We start from the raw sequence: 27,511 nt of genomic DNA, 5'->3' as shown, positions 1-27,511 counted from the left end.
GTCCCTGCAACCCTGCACCTCACCGACCCTGCCTTACCGTCACACCACCGGGCCCCGTGACCACCAACCCCTACCCAAGGAGGGGGAAAACAACATCCCAGCTGCTCCCTACCATCGCTCCCGGGATCCCCGTCACCAGCAGCGGTGGTGCTCATAATCACCACAACCCATGGGTGACGTCACGGACTAAATCCCCAACCAAATCACCCCCCTTTTCACTCACGGGCGAGGAGCGCCGCTCGAGTCCTCGGATCCGGCCCACCGCTCGAGCCATCGAGCAGCAGCCGCAGCGCCGGATCCTAGCGTTAGCGAGCGCAGCGCCCCGCTGCCCGCGACACCAATGCCAACTACAGAGCTCTTACAATATACAAGGTGGCCATAAAATAACGTAAGGTGTTTGAAGCATGTGCAGACTGACCCAGTGGACAGAATTGGCTGACAATTTGTATGTACTGTATACTATTCAAGGCATGGGGAAATGGAAGGCATCTTAAAAACATTTTCAGACCAAAACTCCCCACCAGGTGAAAAAGTGGCACTGTACAGTGACCGAGTGGCCCAAAAACCTTGTGCCGATAGTTGGAGATGTCACTATTGTTCCACAGATTGGCATAACTGTTCAATATGACCGCCAACATTCATGGTGATCATGTTCATCCTACGCAGAACATGTCTGGTGGAATGCTGCGCACTTCCAAAATGATGCGGTGTTTAAAGTCAGCCATGGTGTCGATATTTCCCAGGTAAACACCCTCTTTCAAGTGTCCCCAGAACCAGAAATCACAAGGATTGAGATCGGGCAAACGCGGTGGCCATGCGTTAGGAAAAGAGCGGCTCAAAATCCTATCATTGGGAAAATGTGCATGCAGAACGTTCTTCACATGATTTGCGATGTGAGGAGGTGCTCCATCATGCATGAAGGTGGTCGCCTGAAGACACTGCCGCTATTGGAGATGCGGAATGACCGCTGTTTGCAGCATTGTCTGGTATTTCGCTGCTGTCATGGAAGAGGTAGCAACTAGAGATGATCGAATACCAAAATATCCGACTTGGCGAATATCCGACGAATAAGTGGCCCCTATTCGACTATTCGCGAATATTCGATGTGCAATGTAAGTCTATGGGAAACCCAAATAATTTCACGTTGGACCTAACAGTGAGCTGTGGTGACTGGGGAAAAGGCAGAAACAGTACGGGCACAGTCTCTCTCTCTCATTCTCTCTCTCTCATCGCCGGACATGGAGATGTGTTCATTGGCTGGAAAACAGGTGCCAGGAAGTCAGAAATGAAGCTGAAAGTATCGGAGCAGATACGATTTTATTCATCAGATACCAAATGGTGCGAATAGCCTGTTATCCGTCGGCTACTGAATAGTGGTGAATACATTCACTCATCCCTAGTAGCAACCCCAGTTGGCCTCATTTTTTCATAAAAGAACGGTCCGAGGATGAATGATGAGCTGAAGCCACACCAAACGGTTACCTTTAGCAAATGCAGCGGAACCCCCTCGAGATTTTCGGTAGCCCATATGCGATGGTTTTGTCTGTTCACCGTTCTAGTCAGGTAAAAATGCGCTTTGTCGCACCACAGAACATTCCATGGCCAATTGCTATCTACTTCCACTCTCGCCAGAAACATGAATTCAAATGTCATGGGGGTATAATTCTAACGAGGAAGAAGTTGATGATGATGGCTAATTTTTCCACACTGTGCTGTACGGGAGCCCCAGTTGCCTGGAAACACTGCGTGCACTACTGCTCCCGGCAGAGTTGTTTGTGCCCTATTCCACGATGGCAGTGGCAATGTCCTCCACAACCTCTCTGCTTACTGGTCGTCACCCACGCCCTGGCTGAACACTCAGTAACCCTGTTGCCTCAAAACGTGTCATCATCTGTCTCAGCAAATTAACAGCCATTGGACCACTATGTGTGTGTGAATGTCTTTCAAAGGATGAAAGGGTCTCAGTGCAGCTGTAGCATTCCTGGCATTCTCATAAAACAACTGCATTCAGGATAAGTTCACACAGTGCCTTTTTCGCTGCGTTTTTGCGCGTTTTTCGCGTGCGTTTTTGGCCTCAAAACTGCATGACTTTGCTTCCCCAGCAAAGTCTATGGGTTTTCATTTTTGCTGTCCGCACACAACTTTTTTTTTAAGCTGTGTTTTTGAGCTTAAAAAAAAAATGGACATGTCAATTCTTTCCTGCGTTTTCCCCCCATGCAATGCATTGGAAAAACCAGAAAAACGCAGAGATCAAAAATGCAGCAAAACGCAGCCAAAAACGCACCAAATCGCGGTAAAAATGCATGCATTTTTTGCCACGTTTTTTTGCCACGGGTGCGTTTTTTTGCGTTTTTAGCTGCCAAAAACAGCAGCGTCAAAAAAACGCAGCGCGTGCACATAGCCTCACAGCGCACGATCCTTCAAAGAGACAGGCATCTTGCAGACTGAGTTGTAAGCTGCACTTACTGTACAGCGCCACCTTTTTCACCTTTTGGTATAAATGTTTTTTTAAGATGCCTTCCGTTTTCCCATGCCTTGAATAGCATACATAACAATTTTCAACCAATTCTGTCCAGTGGGTCAGTGTGCACACGGCTCCAAACACCTTTGGTTATTTTATGGCCACCTTGTATAAACCTACAAAGCTACCTCCATATCCAAATTTGGTCCAAAACCAAGTGTTGTAAGCAAAAAGAAGATCCCTGAATGTGTGATCTGTGATAATAAATACACTGATCAGAGTCTATGCAAAGGAGAACCATACAGCATGATTATCACAAAATAATAACTTTTATTGATATGGCTAATAACATAAAAAGTAATAGTGCAAAAATTAGACCTGACTAGGATACAGATAGTTTGAATTCCACCTCACTATCTGGAGGCAAAAAGAAAGAGTAACAACGCCCACTAAACCCGGTCACATACTGTACATAGTATAAAAAAAATCATAGGCTACAAGTCAAAAGGTATGTAAATAAATGATTAAGGTCACGCTGCTTGTCATAGGAGGCTAATCCTGACCAATTGACCGAAAATAATCCCCATCCTAAATATAATTGCATCTATAACACTTAGGGGGGCTTTACACGTTGCGACATCGCTACCGAAATATTGTTGGGGTCACGGTTGTTGTGACGCACATCCGGTGCCAGTAGCGACATTGCAATGTGTAAATCCTAGGAGCGACGATGAACGAGCATGAAACAGTCAAAAATCGCTGATCTGTGTCACGTCGTTCATTTCCATAATGTCGCTCCTGCTGCAGATACGTTGTTTGTCATTCCTGCAGCACCACACATCGCTGTGTGTGAAGCCGCAGGAGCGACAAACATCTCCTTACCTGCCTCCAGCGGCTCTGTGGAAGGAAGGAGGTGGGCGGGATGTTATGTTCCGCTTATCTCCGCCCCTCCGCTTCTATTGGCCGGCCGCTTCGTGACATCGCGGTGACGCCGAACGCACCTCCCCCTTGAAGGAGGGATTGTTTGGCATTAGCCGCGACGTTGCAGAGCAGGTTTGTGCATGTGACGCTGCCGTAGCGATGTTCGCTACGGCAGCAATAACCACATATCGCACGTACGACGGGGGCGGGTGCTATCGCGCTTGACATCGCTAGCCGATGCTAGCGATGTTGCAGTGTGTAAAGTACCCCTAATGCTGATAGCACCTTGAGACATGGTGCAGACGATACAAGTGACCTGGGAAAGCAGGAGATCAGGGCGTACCTTGGTGCTCATTTCACTACCTAAGGCTTCGTCAGAAGGTGTGGTTAAGAACATTTTGGGGATACTGTACATACATGTGCTAATGAGTTCCTGTGTCAAAGTGGCCCCCATGATGTCGTGGCTGCCAGAAATGAAGGGAGGGCAATGCTACAACAACCGTGACGGCAGGGGGACAGAGACAGTGCATGCAAAAGGCATGCTTTATACAGGGAGATAGTGGAATAGTGGAAATCCTGGAACCTGTTATTAGGAGGTGAATGGTAAGTACTCACATGGATCCAAGACCAGTAAGATGCCACAGGCATAGAAGTGAATACAAGGTGGGTTGACATGTTTTGGGTCAATTAATTTAACCAACTAAATTGTAGGGAACAGGAATAATAAGTAATAAGTGTCCTCACCTATTGTACCATCACCCATTCCCTGTAGACTGTGAGCCCTCGCAGGCAGGGTCCTCTCTCCTCCTATACCAGCCTGTTTTGTACTGTTAATGATTGTTGTATGTATACCCTCTCTCACTTGTAAAGCGCCATGGAATAAATGGCGCTATAATAATAAATAATAATAATAATAAATATAATAAAGTACCACCTAAGTGATCCTATTAAACTAACCAGGATCAAAAGGACAGTGTAAATAGTAACAAGGTAATAGAATAGCCAGACTAATGACTGTAAATAAAACTCTGCAGTAAAACATCAACACAAACTACAGTATAGTTAGTCCAAGGAGCATAATCAGCTGAATAATGTTTGCAACTTCATACTGGTAATAAGAGGAGCATCCAATCAGGGTATAATGTCGGGCCAATAGGTAAGATGAATCTGTAGACTGTGAGCCCTCGCGGGCAGGGTCCTCTCTCCTCCTGTACCAGTCTGTGCCTTGTATTGTCCATGATTATTGTACTTGATTTTATGTATACCCTTTTCACTTGCAAATCGCCATGGAGTAATAAATAATAATATAATACAGTAATAGGTATTCCCAGGATCCGAGGGAATACCTATTACTGTATTAATTAAAAATAAGGATTTTAAATTTGCACTTACAAAAAAATCCATCTAAAACATGACGCACATCCCACAATTTGAAGGACTTACTATAAGTCATTACATCCCCCCGACAAGTCGGTTCAGTTTTGAATGCCGTGGACCTCATTGGGGCTCGTACTCTTGTGGAGATTGCGCAATATGCACATATATCCCTAGAAACCTAGAATTCACAAACTCAAAAAGTGACAGCACCTTCAGGATTGTGCACCATAGAACCTGTAACACAGAGGCGGTAGTCTACCATGCAAGGTAGTCTACCTTGTGGCCTGATATACATAGACAGGACAACCAGAACCTTGAGCGTTCATACTCCAGAACATGTCAGGAACATTAAAAATGCATTTAACTGTCTGGAGCCTGATACACTAAAAACAATCCCCAAGCACTTCTTTCTTCAGCACCATAGTAATCCCAAGGAATTTTGCATCAGATGAATTGACCATATCTATTTGGGTATCAGAGGAGGAGACATCAAATATAGACTCCTCCATAAGGAAGCTCGTTGGATGGTGACCCTTGATAAGATTGCGCCCCTTGGGTTGAATGAAGTTGTCAGTTTCAAATCTTTCCTCTGAGATTGCGGTATTCTAATGCATATTTTGGTAGGGTATGATTTTAATTTATGTTTTCCTATGTGCCATTAGGAGTTGTACACAGGCATCTATGGTCAGTATTCTTTGACATGAACCTGTTGTGGAGATAGCCTCTTGGATCCTGGGGATACCTCTTACTGCATCATCACTGACATCTTGCCTATTGGCTGGACATTATGCCTCGATTGGATGCTCTTGTTATTGCCAGCATGAAGTTGCATACAGGACTGGACCCAGGAGATATATGCAGTTGGATCCAGGCTGATCCATAATTTGGCTGATTATGCTCCTTGGACTATACTGTACTTTTGGTTGATGTTTTGCAGTAGTATTTTATTTACAGTAATTTAAATAAGTCTGGCTATTTTATTACCTTGTTACTATTTAGACTGACCTTATACTTATTATTCCTGTTCCCTATAATTTATTTGGTTTAATTAATTGCCCCGGAACAAGTCGACCCATCTTGGATTCACTTTTATGCCTTTGGCATCTTACTAGTCCTGGATTGATGTAAGTACTTACTATTCAGCTCCTATTAACATGTTCCAAGATTTCCACTATCTCACTGTATAAAGTGTGCAACACGCATGCGCTGCCTCTGAACCCCTGCCGTAGTGGCTGTGTAGCGTTGCCTGGATAATGGGCGGGATGACGCACGTCCTCCGTCCCATAATTCACAGCCCGCGGTGGCCGTGGTGTCATGTGCGTACAACTTTGAAACAGGAAGTCATTAGCGAGCACACACATACATTATATATATATTATCTATATGGTACACCCAAAATGTTTTTAAGCATGCCTCCTGATGAAGCCCAGCTCTCCTGCTTTCCCAGGTTACTTCTGTCTGCATCATTGTCTGCATCATGTCTCAAGGTACTTACTTTTCTGTCAATTGACCATAAGGATTATGACATTTTTCCTTTGACACATAGCCCTTGTATCTGCATACAACCAGTGTGACTTTATTAATTTATTTATATACCTTTTGACATGCAGTCTATGCTTTTTTAAACTATATATGTGACTGGGTAGAGTGGGAGTTGTTACTCTTTGTTTTTTGGCACCAGGTAGTTTGCTTTCCACCTCACCATCTGTATCCTAGTCAGGTCTCCTTTTGACATGATTATTAATTTTTCATGGTGTTAGCAATATCAATAAAAGTCGTTATTTTATGATAATCATACTGTATGGTCCTCGTTTGCATAGACTCTGACCGGTGTGTTTATTATCACACATTCAAAGATCTTCCTTCTGGTTAACCCCTTCACCCCCGGCCACTAAAACACCCTAAAGACCGGGCCATTTTTTGCAATTCTGACCAGTGTCACTTTGACAGGTTATAACTCTAGAACGCTTCAACGGATTCTGGCGATTCTGAGATTGTTTTTTCGTGACATATTGTACTTCATGTCAGTGGAAAATTTAGGCCGATATTTTTTGCGTTTATTTGTGAAAATTTAGGAAATTTTGCGAAAATTTTGAAAATTTCGCAATTTTCAAACTTTGAAAATTTATGCCCATAAATCTGAGAGATATGTCACACAAAATAGTTACTAAATAACATTTCCCACTTATCTACTTTACATCAGCGCAATTTTCGAAACAATTTTTTTTTTCGTTAGGAAGTTAGAACGGGTCAAAGGTCATCAGGAATTTCTCATTTTTCCAACAAAATTTACAAAATAATTTTTTTAGGGACCACATCACATTTGAAGTGACTTTGAGAGGCCGAGGTGACAGAGAATACCCAAAAGTGGCCCCATTCTAAAAACTGCACCCCTCACACTGCTCAAAACCACATCCAATAAGTTTATTAACCCTTTAGGTGCTTCACAGGAACCAAAGCAATGTGGATGGAAAAAATGAAAATTTTACTTTTTAACACAAAAATGTTACTTTAGCCATAAAATTTTCATTTTTTACAAGGGAGAAAAGAGAAAGTGCACCATACAATTTATTGTGCATGTTCTCCTGAGTACGCTGATACCCCATATGTGGTAAAAATCAATTGTTTGGGCGCACGGCAGAGCTCGGAAGGGAAGGAGCGCCATTTGAATTTTTGAACGCAAAATTAGCTGCACTCATTAGCAGACGCCATGTCGGGTTTGAAGACCCCCTGAGGTGCCTAAACAATGGAGCTCCCCCACAAGTGACCCCATTTTGGAAACTAGAGCCCTCAAATAATTTTTCTAGATGTTTGGTGAGCACTTTGAACACCTGGGGGCTTCACAGAAGTTTATAACGTTGAGCCGTGAAAAGAAAAAAAAAATTGTTACCACAAAACGGTTGCTTCAACTAGGTAGCTTGTTTTTTCACAAGGGTAACAGGAAAAAATGCACCATAAAATGCATTGTGCATTTTCTCCTGAGTACGCAGATACCTCATATGTGGTGGATAATCAAATGTTTGGACACACGGCAGTGCTCGGAAGGCAAGGAGCGCCATTTGAATTTTTGAGTGCAAAATTAGCTGTACTCATTAGCGGACGCCATGTCGGGTTTGAAGACCCCCTGAGGTGCCTAAACAATGGAGCTCCCCCACAAGTGACCCCATTTTGGAAACTAGAGCCCTCAAATAATTTTTCTAGATGTTTGGTGAGCACTTTGAACACCTGGGGGCTTCACAGAAGTTTATAGCGTTGAGCTGTGAAAAGAAAAAAAAAAATTTTACCACAAAACGGTTGCTTCAACTAGGTAGCTTTTTTTTCACAAGGCTATCAGGAAAAAATGCACCATAAAATGTATTGTGCATTTTCTCCTGAGTACGCAGATACCTCATATGTGGTGGAAAGTAATTGTTTTGGCACATGGCGGGGCTCAGAAGAGAAGGAGCGCCATTTGACAGCAAAATTGGTTGGAATCATTAGCGGACGCCATGTCACGTTTGGAGATCCCCATATGGTGCCTAAACAGTGGAGCTCCCCCACAAGTGACCCCATTTTGGAACTAGACCCTCAAATAATTTTTATAGATGTTTGGTGAGCAATTTGAACACCTGGGGTCTTCACAGAAGTTTATAGAGTTGAGCTGTGAAAAGAATTTTTTTTTTTTTACCACAAAACGGTTGCTTCAACTAGGTAGCTTTTTTTTTCACAAGGCTATCAGAAAAAAATGCACCATAAAACATATTGTGCAATTTTTCCTGAGTACGTAGATACCTCACATGTGGTGGAAAGTAATTGTTTGGGCAAATGGCGGGGTTCAGAAGAGAAGGAGCGCCATTTGACTTTTCAAACGCACAGACGCAGTGCACTGATCGGCTGCTGCAGGACGCACGGTCGGATGCGATACAAAAAGCGTCAGGGATACGTAAAAAAAAAAGTCACGCCAAAAATTGACCATGGATGCAGATACGTTATGTGCATCCCTGATCAGCGCTTGGCGGGATGCACAGATGGATGCGATACAAAAAGCGTCGCAGATACGTAAAAAAGTCACGCCAAAAATTGTGCAGGGATGCCGATCCGTTATGTGCATCCCTGATTAGCGCTCGGCGGGACGCAAGGACGGATGGGATACAAAAAGCGTTGCGGATACGGAAAAAAGTCACGCCAAAAATTGAGCAGGGATGCAGATCCGTTATCTGCATCCCTGATCAGCGCTTGGCGGGACGCACGGACGGATGCGATACAAAAAGCGTCGTGAATACGGAAAAAAGTCACGCCAAAAATTGAGCAGGGATGTCGATCCGTTATCTACATCCCTGATTAGCGCTCGGCGGGACGCACGGACGGATGCGATACAAAAAGCGTCGTGAATACGGAAAAAAGTCACGCCAAAAATTGAGCAGGGATGTCGATCCGTTATCTACATCCCTGATCAGCGCTTGGCGGGACGCACGGACGGATGCCATCCAAAAAGCGTCGGGGATACGGAAAAAAAAAAAGTCACGCCAAAAATTGAGCAGGGATGCAGATACGTTATCTGCATCCCTGATCAGCGCTCAGCGGGACGCACGGACGGATGAGGTGTAAAAATGGATAGGGGATACAGAAACCTCACAGTACCCACAGGATACACAGTATACACAGTACACACAATACTCACAGTACCCAGAGGATCACTGACCAGAAGAGCTGCAGGAGGAACAGATGGCAGAGAGATGGACAGCTTTACAGCAGCAGGCAGATCAGCAGAATGCCCAGGAAGGACCCAGCGATGGAGGCAGATGTGATCGGGCCGGTGAAGACAGGTAAGAGGACGTCGGGGGAGAGCAGAGGGGGGGAGAGCAGAGGGGGAGAGGGAGGGGAGAGCAGAGGGGGAGAGGGGGGGGGAGCAGAGGGGGAGAGGGGTGGGGGAGCAGAGGGGGGGGCGAGAGCAGAGGGGGAGGGGGGAGAGCAGAGGGGGAGACCAGAGAGAGAGCTGCAGAAGCAGAATAGAGATAATGCGGGAGGCAGTCAGATCGCGGGGGGAGCAGATCGGGATGTCGGGGGGGGGAGCAGATCGGGATGTCGGGGGGGCAGATCGGGGGGGGGCACGGGCAGGGGCTATCACGGGAGCGCGCAGAGGCACCACGGGAGCGCGCACGGGCTGCAAGGTGAGCACAGTACTCACGTGCAGCAGGAGCGATGATCTCAGCTACGGCGGCGGCGGCAGCAGCAGCGGTGGCATGGTACCACAAGTACCAGCCACTGCACGCTGCAGACATGTTGGGGGAGGGCTTGCAGGCCACAGCACAGGCCTGGGGAGGGCGGCCACCAGCAGATCAGACCGCCCCACTGCACACTGATTGGAGCGATTGCGCGTCATAGCACGATCGCTCCAATCAGTGCTGCAGGGGCTGGGGGCGACATGTTTGAGGTCCACCTATGATATGCTGCAGCAGCTGCGGCATCTCATAGCTGGATCTCACAGTATCGCACTAATTCGGGCATTATTTTTGCCGAAATTAGTGCGAACGATGTGGTTGGCGGTTCAGATTTGAACAGCCAATCACATCGATCGTCGATAGGGGGTGGCGATGCCTCCCCCCCTGGGGTCAAGCAAAGGTCCCCTGCTGTAAGAAACAGCAGGGGACATCATTTGAAAGCCGTTGCTATGGCCACGGCAATCAAATGAAGTTTAGGCAGTAAAATTACGTCCCTGGTCGTTAAGTCACGTTAAAATAGGACGTAATTTTACTGCCCGCGGTCGTGAAGGGGTTAAAAAAAAAAATAGGTGCATTAAATACAATGGTGGAACAGGGAGCAATCGCTTCCCAGTTCTATCACTGAGCCTGAGTATCTGAGTATCATCTCAGCAGGTGCAATGACGTCACACTGTACAGACCAGAGCAATGGAGCTACGGGGAAAGGTGAGTAGTTTTATTCTTACAATATTAGTACATGTGAAGGGTGACACAGATACTGTATGTGGGGGACTGTGTGGTTCATGTTCTGTGTGTGTGGGTAGCTGTGGGGGATCATCATGCTGGGTAGGGGACATTAGAACTGTAGAACCTGCTTAATTACATTCAAAGCAACAACAAGGAAAACATATTTTAGTATAAATGGTTAAAGTGACAGTGCAATCTATATGTGTGACGCAGCCAAAAGAATGACAGCCATGTGCCCTCATCATCAAGCCGGTCACAAAGTGGAGGTCTCAGCATAAGCCATCTGGAGAAGATTCATTGCATCAGTATAGATGGGATTTGACTGGACCCGAGAGAGTTTCTTCAAAATTAGTTTAGGGTTTTTCAGCTTTTTTGCCATATCCTGGAGAGAAAAGAGCAGATTATCTGTAGAGAAGCTAAAAAGCTTTATGCAAATTAAAATAAAATGTGCTTCTGCCTCTTCTCTTATATCAACATTTATCATACTGTATGGTTCATGAACATGTAACAAACTGATACAGGACATTTGAGCTTTTACTCTGAATATTGTACCATACCAGAAATATACTAAAGAGCTTGACTGTGACTTAAACCAAAAGGTCAGTATTTTTCCACCAAGAAACTGTGTCACCTCATGGACAATGTTCAATATTGCTGTGCAATGGTCAAAGGAACAGGCCCACATGAAAGCAGAGGCAATGCTTATGGGGAAAAAACCCCAAACAAACCATAGTCCTTTGGAAGTAATAGCTGATCAACGGGCAACTAAATTGTGGACAAAGGCAAACACTCGAAAATTAAAGACTGTTATTCTTTATTCCAGAAATGAATAGTACACATGAAAATAAGCAACTTTGTAATGTATCTTATCAGATACATTTTCTTCTTTCTCTCCAGAATTGATCAGTCATTATCAAAATTGTACATAGGAGATGGCAGCTGTTACAGATGAGATCCTATGTGGATAGTAGAGGGAGGAGGGGGCAGACCTCATCACCCAGCTCCTCCCTCATCATAGGATCTCATCAGTAACAGCTGCCATCTCCTATGTGGATAGTAGAGGGAGGAAAGGCATAGCTCCGCCTCTAGCTCCTGCCTCATCATAGGATCTCATCAGTAACAGCTGCCATCTCCTATGTAGATAGTAGAGGGAGGAAAGGCATAGCTTCGCCTCTAGCTCCTCCCTCATCATAGAATCTCATCAAAAACAGCTAACATCTCCTATGTGGATAGTAGAGGGAGGAGAGGCATAGCTCCGCCTCTAGCTCCTCCCTCATCATAGGATCTCATCAGTAACAGCTGCCATCTATGTGGATAGTAGAGGGAGGAGAGGCATAGCTCCGCCTCTAGCTCCTCCCTCATCATAGAATCTCATCAGTAACAGCTGCCATCTCCTATGTGGATAGTAGAAGAAAGGCATAGCTCCGCCTCTAGCTCCTCCCTCATCATAGAATCTCATCAGTAACAGCTAACATCTCCTTTCTCAGTAATGGGAAAGTCTTCAGTGAATTCAAATTTCACCTCAGAATTGAGAATTTTGATAATGACTGATCAATTCTGGCAGAGAAAGAAGCAGATTTGTCTGATAAGATACATGACAAAGTGGCTTATTTTTATGTGTAACAACGATTTATTAAATAAAAATTAAAATAACGGTTACATTTTAAAGAACCAAGAAGGGTAAAAAGAAAGTATACTCAAGTAATCCACTTATGCACATAAAGATTAGGATGAAAAATATTCCTTTAATTGTCCTAATTAATTGTTCTAATCTAGGCTTCAAGAACAGAGGCAGGTAATGACATATTGGCAAATATCTTGAATTTCTTGAATGGCAAAAGGCTGCTGTGTCTTTAGAAGAAACAAGGTGATTAAAAGAGTCCTGTCCTGAGATTACAGCAGCCTCAGCACTGAGAAAAGCAGTGTGTAGGAGTTTAATCACATTAAAGACATTCTTCACTACTTGGATGACTTCTTTTTAAATGCTGTCAGTCCCCAGTGTAGAATGAAAAGATCTTATAGTCCCTTACATTTCTACCCGATGTGTAACAAGGAGTGAGCAAAGTAGCTTCTTAGAAGCAGCTGATTGGCTGTGACTTAACACGGGTTACAAATGCCAGGATGTGGAATGGCGCTGCTGCAGGAGGTTTAGTATAAGGCGATTTATATTTTTACTGAGGTGACTACAGAAGGGGTATTCCAATCACAGTACTGTGAAAAAGAATTGTCTGATTTCCCATAAAACCAATTATTTCATTATACCAAGCAGGTATAGGATGAAAGTTATTACACGTCCATCATGTATAAACAATATCATGTGTATTGCTGCAAGTTGGGTTTGTGTTCCAACAAGTAACACCATCAAAACTGTCTTCCTATAACTAATAAATGATAAACTCTTGTGTTTTCTGACATAATACACACGTACATACTTGCATTGTGGGAGCCTCAAATGTCCCTTGTGGAAGTTCCAGGGGGTCTATATTTGATAAGATTTCATCCTAAAAATCAGAAATACTGTGAGTAAACATGCCGTAAACTCAGAGACACAGAATTAATCAAGAATAATGCCATCATTCATGTGCGAAAGACCAGTCACAAGCCACACCTCATTACTATTGCAGAACTAAAACTGAGAGAAAGATCATATATATATATATATATATATATATATATATATATATATATATATATATATATATATATATAAAATGCTGAATGGTTCTTTCTGTCCAAAGCCAGAATCAAACCCTTTCATTGTCCAAAGGGCCCAGTCCCCTCAGTATAAAGCTCGTGCACTATATAACACTGAACGAGTCCTGTCCGAAACAGAGCTGGCATGTGCTATCTTCACATCAATACAGCACTGCGCAGGCACCGGACGTCGCCTCTGCCCACCCCACACTAAAGTCATGGTGAGAGGCGAGGAACCGCCCGCCCACACCACACGTGTCAGCAGCATGTGGACATTACATGACTTGAAGATGGCTGCACCTGTAAGGAGGCTGCTGAACGGCACGCTGTGTTGCAGGGCACAGCCTGTTGCAGGGATTCAGGGGTTTGGCTTCTGCACCGAGGAGTGCGGGGACTCTTTGGAGGCTGGACGGTGCTATGTGTTTAAAGAGACTGGCAGTGGCATCAGAGGAGGACACCCGTGCAACAGGAGGTGCATGATCTGCTGAAGCAGGCACAGAAGTGTGGGGGCTAGCCGATATCACTGAGCAGACCACAAGGCTGTGTGCTGTTGTATCACAATACATTATTTCTGTACAGGGTCATATATAAATGTTCTAGTGTTTGCATGGGAAATATTCTCCTGTTGATGATGCACCGATACGTCATATTGTGGAATGGGGTGAATATAGTAATTTTCTATATTTCTTCATGCTTTGGAAAATGTTAAAATCAAAACCTACAACTCTGTTACATCCATAAGCTGCCATGACACCCTGCTTTTAACTTCTTAATTGTGAATAGTACGTACTTGGGGCTGGGATGTTTCTGATTCTTGTTCATTCAGGGTCTCAACCATTTTTTCTAAAGCCTCTATAGAGTTTTCTACCGTGTTTGCCATGTCCACAGCTTCTTTAATGTTATCCTAAGGAGAAAGCACAAGATAAACAACACCGTCAACCACTTCTGCAGTCGTTAGGTTTGTCCATGTGCCCTGAAAAAGATAAATTGGGCCAACAGTAGTCACTATAATTTTTGGTGAGGATCAGAGACATCGCCCTCCACCACACCCAGCCAACTGCACATTGGTGGCACATGAGAGCAACATGCCACCAGTGAATTTGATAAGGCAAATCCTTTACAGCTTGCAATTTTCAAGTAAGATGTTATGGCATTCACATACAATTGTGTTGATTCAGATAAGTTACTGATGATCAATAGCCACCAAAGGGATAAAGCTTAAAAAAAGAAAAAAAGAACACCTACCTTCAGATACTCCAGAGAGTCTTCAGACTCCTTCATTTTATGCTGCTCCTCAAGAATGTCTTTGGCCAGGTTTTTCAGCGTGTGTACTTTAGTTACAGGAAATCTCATGTCCTTACAGAACTTTAGAAGCCTAAAGCAACCATCAAATACTAAGCCGTAAATACCTGAAAGATGGTATAAGAGGAACCTACACCATTCTCATAAAATAAATACAGAGCTCCAAAAAGAAGTATATTGGTGCAAAGTTCTTCCCAAAATGGGAATCATTTTCCTGAACACAGCTACAAGTACAGGTCAGTGGTTGTTCCCTCGAAGGGTCATCCGTATGTTTTTTGCTTCAGTTCAGTAACTAAAACAAACGCACCGATATGGGCTAACAACAGGGCCATATGCCTCTTCTGCAATAGATGATGTGAAGAAGATAAGATAAGAGTCAGGATTGTCACATACCTGGACCTTTTCAGCTTCGTAAAATAAGGCAGAAATCTGACAATGGCTATCTTCTCTGTCCCCACAGAAAACTCAAAAGTCTTGACCCATTTAAGTGTATTGGGAGAGCTGTGTTGGCTGAACAGAACCATCTAAGGGGAATGGCCATCTTAAGGGAATGGTTATGTCAAATCACTATTAATCTGTAGATATGGGGTTAATCAACAAGTTAATAGCATACTGAAGCTGGAAACCACCACACACAATAAAAGCCCATCTATTGGGGGGAAATTAACTTTATTCCACCCGGCAGCCTCTAGCTTTCAGTCACTGTTCGATGCAGAGTGAAAGGCAGTTGTAGCTATGCCCCCAGCAGTGACCACAGCTGCACCTCTATGACTGAAAGCCTGATACTGCTGGGAGAAATAAAGTTAATTTTCTTTCAGTAGATGGGCTTTCAGGGTTACGGAAGCATAGCTTTAGATTGCTATTAACATATCTGCAGCGTAATAGTGTTTTTATGATAGGATAGGCTCCTTTAAGATTTGCTAGAAGCAAGAAATGAAATATTTCCTCTAGACTCTTCAGACTGTCCAGAAAGAGTAAAGGCTACTTTACACACTGCGATATCGGTCCCGATATCGCTAGTGTGGGTACCCGCCCCCATCTGTTACGCGACACGGGCATATCGCTGCCCGTGCCGCACAACATCGCCCACAGCCATCACACTACTTACCTGTCCGGCGACGTCGCTGTGACCGGCGAACCGCCTCCTTTCTAAGGGGGCGGTCCGTGTGGCGTCACAGCGACGTCACTGAAACGTCACTGAACCGCCGCCCAATAGCAGCGGAGGGGCGGAGCTGAGCGGGACGTAACATCCCGCCCACCTCCTTCCTTCCGCATAGCGGCCGGGAGGCAGGTAAGGGGAGCTTCCTCGTTCCTGCGGCGTCACACGCAGCGATGTGTGCTGCCGCAGGAACGAGGAACAACCTCGTTACTGCTGCAGTAACGAGATTTGAGAATCGATTAGCGATTTTGCACGTTTTTGCAACGATGCAAAATCGCTTAACGGTGTCACACGCAACGGCATCGCTAATGCGGCCGGATGTGCGTCACGAATTCCGTGACCCCAACGACTCCGCATTAGCGATGTCGTAGCGTGTAAAGCCCGCTTAACAGATATCTACATATTCCAAGAGCTCCAGCCATGCTTTCTACAATTCCACTTTCATACAGACCTGTTTATAATGATATGCACTTATATACAGTGGCATGCAAAGGTTTGGTCACCCTTGGTCAAAATTACTGTTATTGTAGAGAGTTCAGCAAGTTGATCTCTAAAAATGCATGAAGTTAAAGATTACATATTTCTTTGTATTTTATTTTCATCTTTTCCATTTTAATTTTAACAAAAAAGATAAAAAAAATGAGCCAGTGCAAAAGTTTGGGCACCCTGCATGGTTAGTACTTACCTTAGTAGCACCCCCTTTGGCAAGTATCTCAGCTTGTAAACGCTTTTTGTAAAAGATGCAAGCTTGTACAAATGGAGAATTATCCTAAACACATCAAAATCCACAATAGACTACCTCAACAGGCGCAAGCTGAAGGTTTTACAATGGCCTCTCACTGTCCCCCGATCTGATCATCATTGATAATCTGTGGCTGGATCTCAAAGAGCAGTGCATGCAAGACAATTCAGGAATCTCACAGAACTGGAAGACGTTTCAAAGGAACAATGGATGAAAATCCATCAAACAAGAACTGAACGACTCTTAGCTGGCTAACCATTGATAAACTGTGTTACTTGCCAAAGGGGGTGTTAGTAGATGCTAACCATGCAGGGTGTCCAAACTTTTGCATTGGCCCATTTTCCTTTTTTGTTAATTTAAAAATGTAAAAGGTAAAATATTTTTTTTTGGCTAACATACAAAGGAAATGTGTCATCTTTATGCTTTGTAGAGGTCATTTAATCTTCCACTTGTTTAACTGTCCACAATAAGAGTAATTTTGGCCAGGGGTGCCCAAACGTTTGTATGTCAATAGATAGATAGAGTGTGATGTGGGTGGCTAACTTGTTATCATAGTGAGGACAGCAGAAGCAGCTACTAACAAGCATGTTTTACCACCGATCAGACAAATGGCAGCCATGACCGACTTACCCTTAGGTGCACTATGGGGATTACCTTTGCTTAAGACGAGAGAGATAATCTGGAGATTCAGTGGCTGCAACTTTTTTCCTGCTCAACGCTGACCTAGGACACAATAAGTAATGCAGCAATTAAATTTCAGATAGTATGAACTCTAGGAGTTGCAAGAACTACAGTAAGGGCTTAATAGAAAATTGCCTTTGAAGGTGGAACTACTGCAGGGACACATTATGCCATACATGCTTGGTAGGCGACATGCACATCTGGTTTCTGCGCATTGTGGTTTCTGCTTGTAGTATATACCATGGACGCAGTGCTGATTTATTCATACAACACATCAACAGACCCCATCAATGTACAATGAGGTCTGGTTCTCTCATAGTGGTAATAATTTTACTGGAAAAAAATGAAGTGAGTGGTTCATCAGAACAAGCTACCCTCTTCCAATTGCTCTAAGGACTAGTTCTAATTCTCATGTGGCCACTACCTGTATTCCTGTATTAACTATTTCAGCAATATGCAGCAGAGGAGATTAGGCAGGCTAGATTCCCTGCTCACAAAGCATTTTGCCATGATTGTCTCTGGTTCATCGATTGTTGTTATTTATGTCACTTTTGATATGTACTAATATTTACATACCAGGATCACCCACAAGACCTGCCATTTTAGAGATGCCCTAATACAGTTGTCTAGCCATCACAATTTGGCTACTGTCAGAGTCATAGTGGGTTGTCCCTTTTTAGGAAATCTTGGTCTTCAGACCAGTAAATTATAACCCCCCCCGCACTTTATTCACCATTCCCAAGTCCAGAACTGAGTCTCTGGGGATGCCCCCAATGTTTGGTATTGGCTGCGGTGCTGACATCACGTCAACGAAAATGCGGCAGTTCAGTGGCTCTAAGAGGGGAGATCACTGATTAAAGTTACATCAATAGTGCAGCAGCCCGCCAGTAGTAGACACCAGAGGCTCAGCGCTGGACCCCAAAATGGTGATTAAAGCGCGATTGTTATGTTTTTTTCATTTATTGTAAAGTGTTGTGGAATATTTGGCGCTATATAAATTATTAAATAAATTATTATAACAAATTACACTCAGAGGACCAAGATTTTTTGAAAGGGAACAACTCCTTAACTTAAAAACAATAGTGGTTTATAAATCATCTCACAAGTACCTCTGATGTGACACCTATAGTTGCATCATTCACACGATTATCAGCTGTACAATAGTTTTTAGGACACACGTGTTGAAGAGAGCCATTGAATTAAATACTTAAAGGGGTTATCCGGCTTCTTTTCACTTTTTTTTTTTATTAACCTATTGGGCTACATTGGGGCAGGTAAGTAGATAGAGACCATTTACCTGTCCTGCTGTCAGCCCCTCTCCCCCCGGCTCAGAGTGGTCATGTGACCGCTCCTGCCGCGATTTTGCTGCTTCCAGTCATTTCATGTCAACATGGGCAGGGCCATGTTGACATGCAAATCTGGAACAGCATGTCGCCTCCCTGCTGGGCAGGTACAGTACGTGGAGTCACCGCCCCCCTTCCCTGCACCCTGCCACACATTCCCCCGCACCCTTAGGCTATGTGCGCACGTAGCGTAATTACATGCAGTTACGCTGCGCTTTGTAGCGCAGCGTAACTGCATGCGTCCTGCGTCCCCTGCATAATCTATGGAGATTATGCAGGAGCCGTGCGCACGTGGCGTATTAGAGTGCAGCGCTTCGGCTGCTGCCCGAAGCGCGCGTTCTAAGAAGTGACATGTCACTTCTTCCGTGCGCTTTGCTGGCAGCCCCTGCTCTGTCTATCATTAAGGAATAACGTTTGGAACTCCATTCTATGTCTGAACTGGGTGCAAAAAACCTAAAAAACATCACTATGGGGAGATAAGGTATGCACACCAGTGACTATGGAAGGGGAATACATGTAATAGCAGAAACTGCTGTGTGAATACTGACATGAAAAATTCAATAGCTATTTGTAAGAATGAAATGTGAAAAATGGAACCTGCATTACTGCCATGAATATATGATTAAAGAGAAATTTAGCTACTGAATTGATCAATGCAATAGAGCCCCAACACTACGCCAAAGTATTTCTCTACGTTGGGGTCCCTAGCTTATGTGTGTCCTCTCATGCAGTTAAAAAACTTACCGTGTATGGGAAGCGGAGACCCAGGCTATATATACGATGTGGATTGGCAATAGGTGTGTATGGGGAGGGTTCACAAACGAAAAACTACTAACATTAAGGAATAACGTTTAGAACTCCATTCTATGTCTGAACTGGGTGCAAAAAACCTAAAAAACATCACTATGGGGAGATAAGGTATGCACACCAGTGAGCCCCAACACTACGCCAAAGTATTTCTCTACGTTCAGTAGCTAAATTTCTCTTTATTCATATATTCATGGCAGTAATGCAGGTTCCATTTTTCACATTTCATTCTTACAAATAGCTATTGAATTTTTCATGTCAGTATTCACACAGCAGTTTCTGCTATTACATGTATTCCCCTTCCATAGTCACTGGTGTGCATACCTTATCTCCCCATCCTGCTCTGTCTATGGCAGGAGCTGCAGGCAGAGCGCATGGAATCGGCTTTTTTTTTTTCTCTACGGACATTTTCTGCAGCGATTTGAAGCGCACATGTGCTCTTCAGATCGCTGCAGAAATTTCTGCAGGGCTAGTACGCAACGTGCACACATAGCTCCTACCCACAACCTCCCCCTGCACTGCTGTGGGGTCCGTGACCTGGGGGAGGGGCCTGGCGGCGGCTGCCTTGGTGTCAGCGCCAGCACCGGGCCCCCTGCTCATCACACATGCCGGTACATTTGAAAGTGCTGATGAGAAGGAGCGCACCTTCTCATCACTGCCCAGCTGTCTGTGCTCTCTTCAGCACAGCGGTGACGTCACTACTGTGCTGATACGGCCAGAGCACAGACAGCGCGCGAACGTGCAGGAGCGCCGGGGACCGAGGACGGGTGAGTATGCACTCCCTACATGTGTTCCCTATGGGGATTGGGGATTGGGGATGGGGGATGGGGGGGTCGGTGCAGAGCCCTGTCTGTGTGCGGTGCAGAGCCCTGTCTGTGCGCGTGCGGTGCAGAGCCATATGTGTGCGCGTGCGGTGCAGAGCCATATGTGTGCGCGTGCGGTGCAGAGCCATATGTGTGCGCGTGCGGTGCAGAGCCATATGTGTGCGTGTGCTGTGCAGAGCCATATGTGTGCGGTGCAGAGCCATATGTGTGCGTGTGCGGTGCAGAGCCCGATGTGGGGCTGTTATTTGCAATGCTGTAGTGATAACAGGTCAGTGCTGGGGCAGAATACTGACAGGGAATGTGTGCAGGGGGCGGACAGGGGGCGAGGCTGGACACTGGGGCGGGGCTGGACACTGGGGCGGGGCTGGACACTGAGGCTGGGCGGTGCCAGCTCTGACTGGGAGGTTTTGCACAGGAAGTGGTCAGTTTGCTAGAGCTAAATGTAAACAAGGAGCTGCAGAGAATAAAGGGTGAATTCAAGAGGAACAAAAGTTAGAAAACAAAAAATAACAATGTAGGGGTGTTTTATATGACAATACAACACAGATTAGCTTAACAAAAAATTTTGAGTTTATGTCGGACAACTCCTTTAACCTCTTGACGGGACTGTGGGAAATATGTCGATTTGCCTTACATAATTCAGTTCTCAGATCATACACATGACACAGATTTAAAGATGGCTGCCATTTCCTGTTTTCCACACCTTGCCTGGAATACAGGGAATGTCCAGATGTAAGAGGACCATACCACAGATCAGATGACACCATGGATTCATCCACTGACGTAAAGACCCACCCATCAACAGCAACACGGATCTCCCCATTGGCTAGCTAATGAACTGTCCCACTAAATGGGCATATCCGAACTTGTGTACACCCCTAGCCTATATCAGAGGCCGCAGGCTTCTGTTCGGTCTGTTCAGTGCCATCTTTACTGTGATCAAGAAGAGATTTCACATCCGACTCTGTCTGGCATGATTTTTTTACGCATGCACTTGATCCACACCAATTAGGCCAGGCAGTAGGCAACTAGTGATCTCTGGTTAAGAGTTCACCCTAACACATGGTATAGTGCACAATAAAGAATATTTATAAAGAAATATAAAACTTACATTTCTGCGACGGTAAGACAAGCCTCAATATGGAGTAAAACCTCTGCTTGAAGGGGCTGTGCATTTCTCTTTTTTGCCAGCCGCATAGTCGTGTCCTCAGGTGAATCACAACCTGTATGCAGATCACATATGTTTTAGTGCGACGCCTGATCCTAACAACAGTGAACACATGAAAGCTAAGTGGCTGTGTCATAAATAAGGAAGGGTTTGTCACTTACGTTGCCTTTTCCGAGATGATTGTTCTTCTGAGCCTTGCTCCTTACATTTCTTGACCTGCAGACAGAAAACACTGTAAGTTCTGATTTCACTGAATCTACTGACACCTATTAATCCCTCCAGTGTAGCAGCATTGTGTGCAAGTTTACCAGGTCAAAGCAATAGTGCCCTTAAAGGGAACCTGACAGCAGATATATATTGCCCAGTCAAAGGCCAGCATGCATCAGGCACTGGTTGTACGATCACAGTCATGTATCTCAAGGGTGTTTTACACGCTGCGATGTCGTGCGCGATAGCACCCGCCCACGTCGCTGTTTCGTCATGGGGGTGATCGCTGCCATAGCGAACAATATCGCTATGGCAGCGTCACACGCACATACCTGCTTAGCGACGTCGCTGGAGACACCGAACAATCTCTCCTTTAAGGGGAAGGTTCTTTCGGCGTCACAGCGGCGTCACTAAGCGGCCGCCCAATAGCAGAGGAGGGGTGGAGATGCGCGGCCGGAACATGCCGCCCACCTTCTTCCTTTCTCATTGCCGGTGGACGCAGGTAAGGAGATGTTCGTCGTTACTGCGGTGCCACACATAGCGATGTGTGATGCCGCAGGAACGAAGAACAACCAGCGGCATGCACCTCCAACGATATTATGAAAAGGAGCGACGTGTCAACGATCAACGATTTTTGACGTTTTTGTGATCGTTGATCGTTGGTCCTAGCTGTCACACACTGCGATGTCGCCAACGACGCCGGATGTTCGTCACAAACACCGTGACCCCGATGATATATAGTTAGCGATGTCGCAGCGTGTAAAGCACCCTTTAGAGTTTGAAACGCTGCGATGTTTCAGAGATATACATACTTTAAAAGCCACTGGAGACAAAGCCGCATAGGTGACTAATGTAAAAGTTCCCTGGCTGCTACTACCTGTTAGTGACAGGTCTCTCTCCCTGCTTGCGAGTATAGGGGAAGACCTGTCAGTCATTGGTAGCGAGCAGGGAAAATTCACTGGGGGCCCACTTGTCCAACTAGTCACCTGTGTGGCACGATCCCCGGCAGCTTTTAAAGTTTGTTCTCTGAAACTTTGCAGTGTTTCAGAGTCAAACACACAAGGATTAAAGGATACAGCCAGGGTCTGATACATGCAGCACATAGATCAGGCAGCATGGATCTTCTGTCAGGTTTCCTTTAAATTACTTTGTCCCGGCATTCTTACACACAGAGTCCCCCACTATCATTGATTTCTCAATCTTGCCACTCTGAAGCCATTAATAAAGTCAGGAAGTTTTTAACTGGTGTAAAAAGAGCAGTAAACCAACATTACATCAAGCGAGGCTTCTGAGCGGGTGAGGCTGCAATTTAAGTGCTGACTGCAAGGTAAGTATACAGTATTGTTGGACATAATATCATAGTTTGACAAAAGAGCAAGAGGTGTTACCGTTCTAATTTTCCATTTTATTTATCTGTACTGTTTATCCCGATTTAGTATGTGCTCTATCGACAATGCTTCCAAGTGTGCATCTTGTGAGATGTATGCATATCTTGAACAGCCGTTCGAAGGTGAATATGTCTGCACTCGTCAGCATGTTACATTTTTGGAAACCCAGGTAATGGATCTAAATATGAAGCTTGCAACACTCAGGAGCATTGTAAACATGGAGAGGCGTTTAGAGCTCACTGACCAAGCTCTTGCTGGGGCCAGTAATATGAAGGAGAGTGGAGGTGGGGAAGGTCAGGACCCAGAGGTAGGTAGCTGGGTAACAGTTAGAAGAAGGGGTAAAGGCAAGTGTCTAAGGAGCCTAGTCCTGACCTAACACAACCTTGTAAATATGCCTGTTTGGCTGATATTGGAGATGCAGCGCCAGGGCTAGGAACACTACAGCAGGACTTTGCTCCTAGCAACAAAGAACATGACTACTGCAGGAAGGAGGGAAATAGGAGAGCAGGAAAGGCCAGACAGATGTTGGTGGTAGGGGACTCTATAACTAGGTGGATAGACAAGGTCATCTGTCGCCGAGAACGTGAATGCATAACAGTGTGTTGTCTGCCGGGTTCTCGGGTTCGGCATATTGCTGATCGGATAGACAGATTGTTGGGTGGGGCTGGGAAAAACCCAGCGGTCATGGTGCACATTGGTACTAAATACAAAGTTAGAGGGAGGTGGAAGTACCTTAAAAATGATTACAGGGAACTAGGAAAAAAGCTGAAGTGTAGGACCTCCAAGGTGATGTTTTCAGAAATGCTACCGGTTCCACGAGTGACTCTAGAAAGACAGTGGGAGCTTAGGGAGATAAATACGTGGCCTAAAAATTGGTGCAGGAAAGACGCGTTTGGGTTCATGGAGATCTGGGCCGACTTTTCTGTAGGCTACAGGCTCTATGGTAGGGACGGACTGCATCTCAATGGGGAGGGTGCAGCTGTGCTGGGGGGAAAAATGATCATATGGATGGAGGAGCTTTTAAACTAGATTTTGGGGGGTGTTACGGTTCCTGTGGCACTGGAGACTATGTTCGGATTTCTTGCTACTGCACATGTGCGAGCACTGGAGACTATGTTTGGATTTCTTGCTACTGCACATGTGCAAGCGCTGGAGATTAAGTCCTATCTTGGAGCCATTGCACATGTGCGGGTGACATCATCGCTGGCACGAGGTCACACGCTGACACCTTCTAAGCTGATTGGCCGCTGGTCATGTGCTTTTGACACGTGGTCACATGTCTCTGACACCTTCTATGCCAATTGGTCGCTGGTCATGTGCTTGTGACGCTTTGCTCGGTGATAGGCGAGCGTGACGTCATTGCTGTCGTTCTGGCAGCGGATTGGCTCTGGTGTCCTCCATCTTGGATGAGGCACAGAGTCTATATAAGACCCTGATGCACGCCGCCCGGCTCTCAGTCCTCTTGGTTCATGCATGAGAGTAGACGCTCTGTGCACGTCCCTCTAGGCATCTCTCTGTCTATGCTAGGTGAGCGCTACCGGCAGGGTAGCATTCTTGTACCTTACAGCTTCGGCTGCGGTCCGTATCCTTACATCTTAGTGGAGCGGACATAGGCAGGTGCCTGAGGCACATGGTCCGGCTGGGCCTTGTGATTCTACTCGTAGGTGGACGTTGCCACTAGGGTAACGTTCCTTATACTGCGTCTGGCAGTTGTTCCTATCCTCGCACACTAGGGGAGCGAACATAGGTAGGAGCTTTGTGCGGCTTATGCTGCTGTCCATCTCTTTTGCACCACTAGTAGAGCGGACCTAGGCAGGTGCCATATCTAGTGGTTCATGTTACTATTTACAGTGGCACACTTATATACCCCTTATCCTCTGCCATAGTCTGCAGCAGAGTCTTTGCACGGTGGACCCTGACTGTCTGATATTCCTTTGGGTTTTATTATCAGACAGCCCCCAGTAACAGGGAGAGAGAGGGTAGTTGTGCAAAAAAAAGAATAGATAGAGTAGACAGAGAAAGAGAGAGAGAGTTGGGGTCAAGGCAGGTTTAGGGGGCAGGCTCATGCAAGGAAAGTAGAAGACAAGGAGTTAAAAAAACCAAAACGTGTTAATAGTATTAAATGCCTGCTGGCAAATGCAAGAAGTCTTTGGAGGCTCTTCTGTCAACCACGGATTACAATGTGGTGGGCATTACGGAAACTTGGCTGGATGAGAGCCATGACTGGGTGACAGAGGGTTACACCACTTTCAGGAAAAACAGGAAAGACAAAAAGAGGTGGAGGGGTGTGTATATTTATCAAATCTAACAAGACCTGTGCTCAATGACGACATTTGGGGGAGCTACAACAATGTAGAGTCAGTATGAGAAAATGTACATGGGGAGGGCAATAATGGAAAGCTGCTAATTGAAGTTTGCTATAAACCTCCTAACATAGCTGAACAGGTAGAGGATGAAATTCTGCAACAAATTGAAAAGGCAGCTAATAATAATAATTGGGTTCTTATTATGGGGAATTTCAACTATCCAGACATTCGGTAGGACATAGAATCTTCTGGTTGTGCTAAAAGCTGCAAGGTCTTATCTACAATTCAAGACATTTACATCTCTCAGATGGTAGATGGACTGACCAGGGGAGATAATTTGCTCCTGTCAAAGGATTTGTTCTTGTCAGATAGACCAGCTATAATTTCAGATATAAAGGTACAGGAACACTCAGGCAGCAGTGACCATAATATGGTAAGTTTCAATGTAATATTTAATAAAACATTTGAAAGGGGAAATGCTAAAACCTAGAATTTTTCGAAAGCCGATTTAAAAAAATTAAAGGAAGAGCCTAATCATGTAGATTGGGACAATGTCATGGTAACTCTCAATACCGAACGAAAATGGGTAAGTTTACGGATATATTACTAGAGTCCTGCAAAAATACGTAATTACTTACCGGTAATATGTTTTTTTCCAAACCCATGACGGCACCACGAGAGAGGATCTGCCCATCAAGGACAGGAAACCTACATGAAAAAAAAAGGGCGGTACCTCTCCCCGCATCAGTTGATTACAGAGCATGAGAGGAGCTCCAAGAAAAAAAGGTTAATAAGGCCAGCACCAGAACATGTCTGCTAAGGAGAAGGAAGGTGAACCAACCAATAACACCCAGTGCAGGGAGGGAATATAAGGGTGCCGTCATGGGTTTGGAAAAAACACATTACCGGTAAGTAATTACGTATTTTTCCCTCACCCTATGATGGCACCATGAGAGAATTACAGTGAAAAGAAAAGAGTTAGGGAGGGACCACTGCCTGCAGAACCCGTCACCCAAAGGTGAGGTCGAAAAAAGAAAGATATAGTGTTTAGAAAAGGTTGAGGGTGACGACCATGTAGCTGCCTTGCAGACCTGTTCAATTGAGACATCTGCTCATTCAGCCCATGAAGACGCTACTGCCCTTGTGGAATGAGCTTTCAGACCCACCGGAACCTCATCACCCCTAGACGTGTTTGCTAAGGCAATGGCATCCCTAATCCACCTAGCCAGAGTGGACTTAGAAGCTCTCATCCCTTTCTGATTTCCCTGAAAAGAAAAAAACAAGGACTTATCCATTCTCCAGGAACTAGTGACGAAAATGTACTGGATGAGACAACGACGCACATCCAGACAATGCAATCTCTTTTCCTCATCATGTTTTGGCTTATCGCAAAATGATGGCAGCACAATTTCCTGGGAAGTATGAAACCTAGAAACTACCTTGGGGAGGAATGCAGGGTCTGGCCTCAAAACGACCCTATCATCCAATATCTGAGTGAAAGGAGGGTCGATAGGAAGAGACTGAATGTCACTGACCCTACAAGCTGAGGTCAGGGCCACCAAGAAGACTGTTTTAAGGGACAAACATTTAACCGAAATAGAGTCTAATGGTTCAAACGGGGGACCTGTCAGGGCCGCTAAGACCAGGTTAAGGTCCCAAGGAGGAAGGGATACTGTTACGGGGGGCTGTCTGATAATAACCTAAAGGAGTATCAGACAGTCAGGGTCCACCGTGCAAAGACTCTGCTGCAGACTATGGCAGAGTGCAATACCTCTGTTAACTCACAGAAGGATATAATAAGTAAGTAAAGCAATTCCTCCCTTACTTGGAGGGTGTGTGGAATGATCTCTGTTAATAATCACAGAGACAAAGGCAATGTGTGCGAAATGGCACCTACCTAGGTCCGCTCTTCTAGTGGTGCAAAAGAGACGAACAGCAGCATAAGCCGCACAAAGCTCCTACCTGCGTTCGCTCCACTAGTGTGCGAGGACATGAACCACTAGATATGGCACCTGCCTAGGTCCGCTCTTCTAGTGGTGCAAAAGAGACGAACAGCAGCGTCAGCCGCACAAAGCTCCCACCTCTGTTCGCTCCCCTAGTGTGCGAGGATACGAACAACTGCCAGACGCAGTATAAGGAACGTTACCCTAGTGGCAACGTCCACCTACGAGTCGAACCACAAGGCCCAGCCAGACCATGTGCCT

General features: G+C 45.2%; 1 protein-coding gene across 1 annotated transcript in view; it reads right to left on the bottom strand.

Annotated features, from left to right (window-relative positions):
* Positions 1-10,661: 10,661 nt before the first annotated feature.
* Positions 10,662-27,511, bottom strand: part of LOC142309942 (centromere protein Q-like) — a 58,944-nt gene continuing 42,094 nt past the window's right edge. Inside the window, exons 3-9 of the mRNA XM_075347413.1 lie at positions 21,568-21,622; positions 21,350-21,461; positions 17,238-17,306; positions 14,626-14,755; positions 14,171-14,284; positions 13,119-13,187; positions 10,662-11,068 (exon numbers count right to left, since the gene is read on the bottom strand). Of these exons, the coding sequence (XP_075203528.1) occupies positions 10,940-11,068; positions 13,119-13,187; positions 14,171-14,284; positions 14,626-14,755; positions 17,238-17,306; positions 21,350-21,461; positions 21,568-21,622 (678 nt within the window). The 3' untranslated portion in view covers positions 10,662-10,939. The remainder of the gene's footprint in view (positions 11,069-13,118; positions 13,188-14,170; positions 14,285-14,625; positions 14,756-17,237; positions 17,307-21,349; positions 21,462-21,567; positions 21,623-27,511) is intronic.

This window comes from Anomaloglossus baeobatrachus, chromosome 5, assembly GCF_048569485.1.
Source record: "Anomaloglossus baeobatrachus isolate aAnoBae1 chromosome 5, aAnoBae1.hap1, whole genome shotgun sequence".
Classification (NCBI taxonomy): Eukaryota; Metazoa; Chordata; class Amphibia; order Anura; family Aromobatidae; genus Anomaloglossus; species Anomaloglossus baeobatrachus.
The sequence above is the reverse complement of the archived record's forward strand: the minus strand, read 5'-3'. Positions and strand labels throughout refer to the sequence as shown.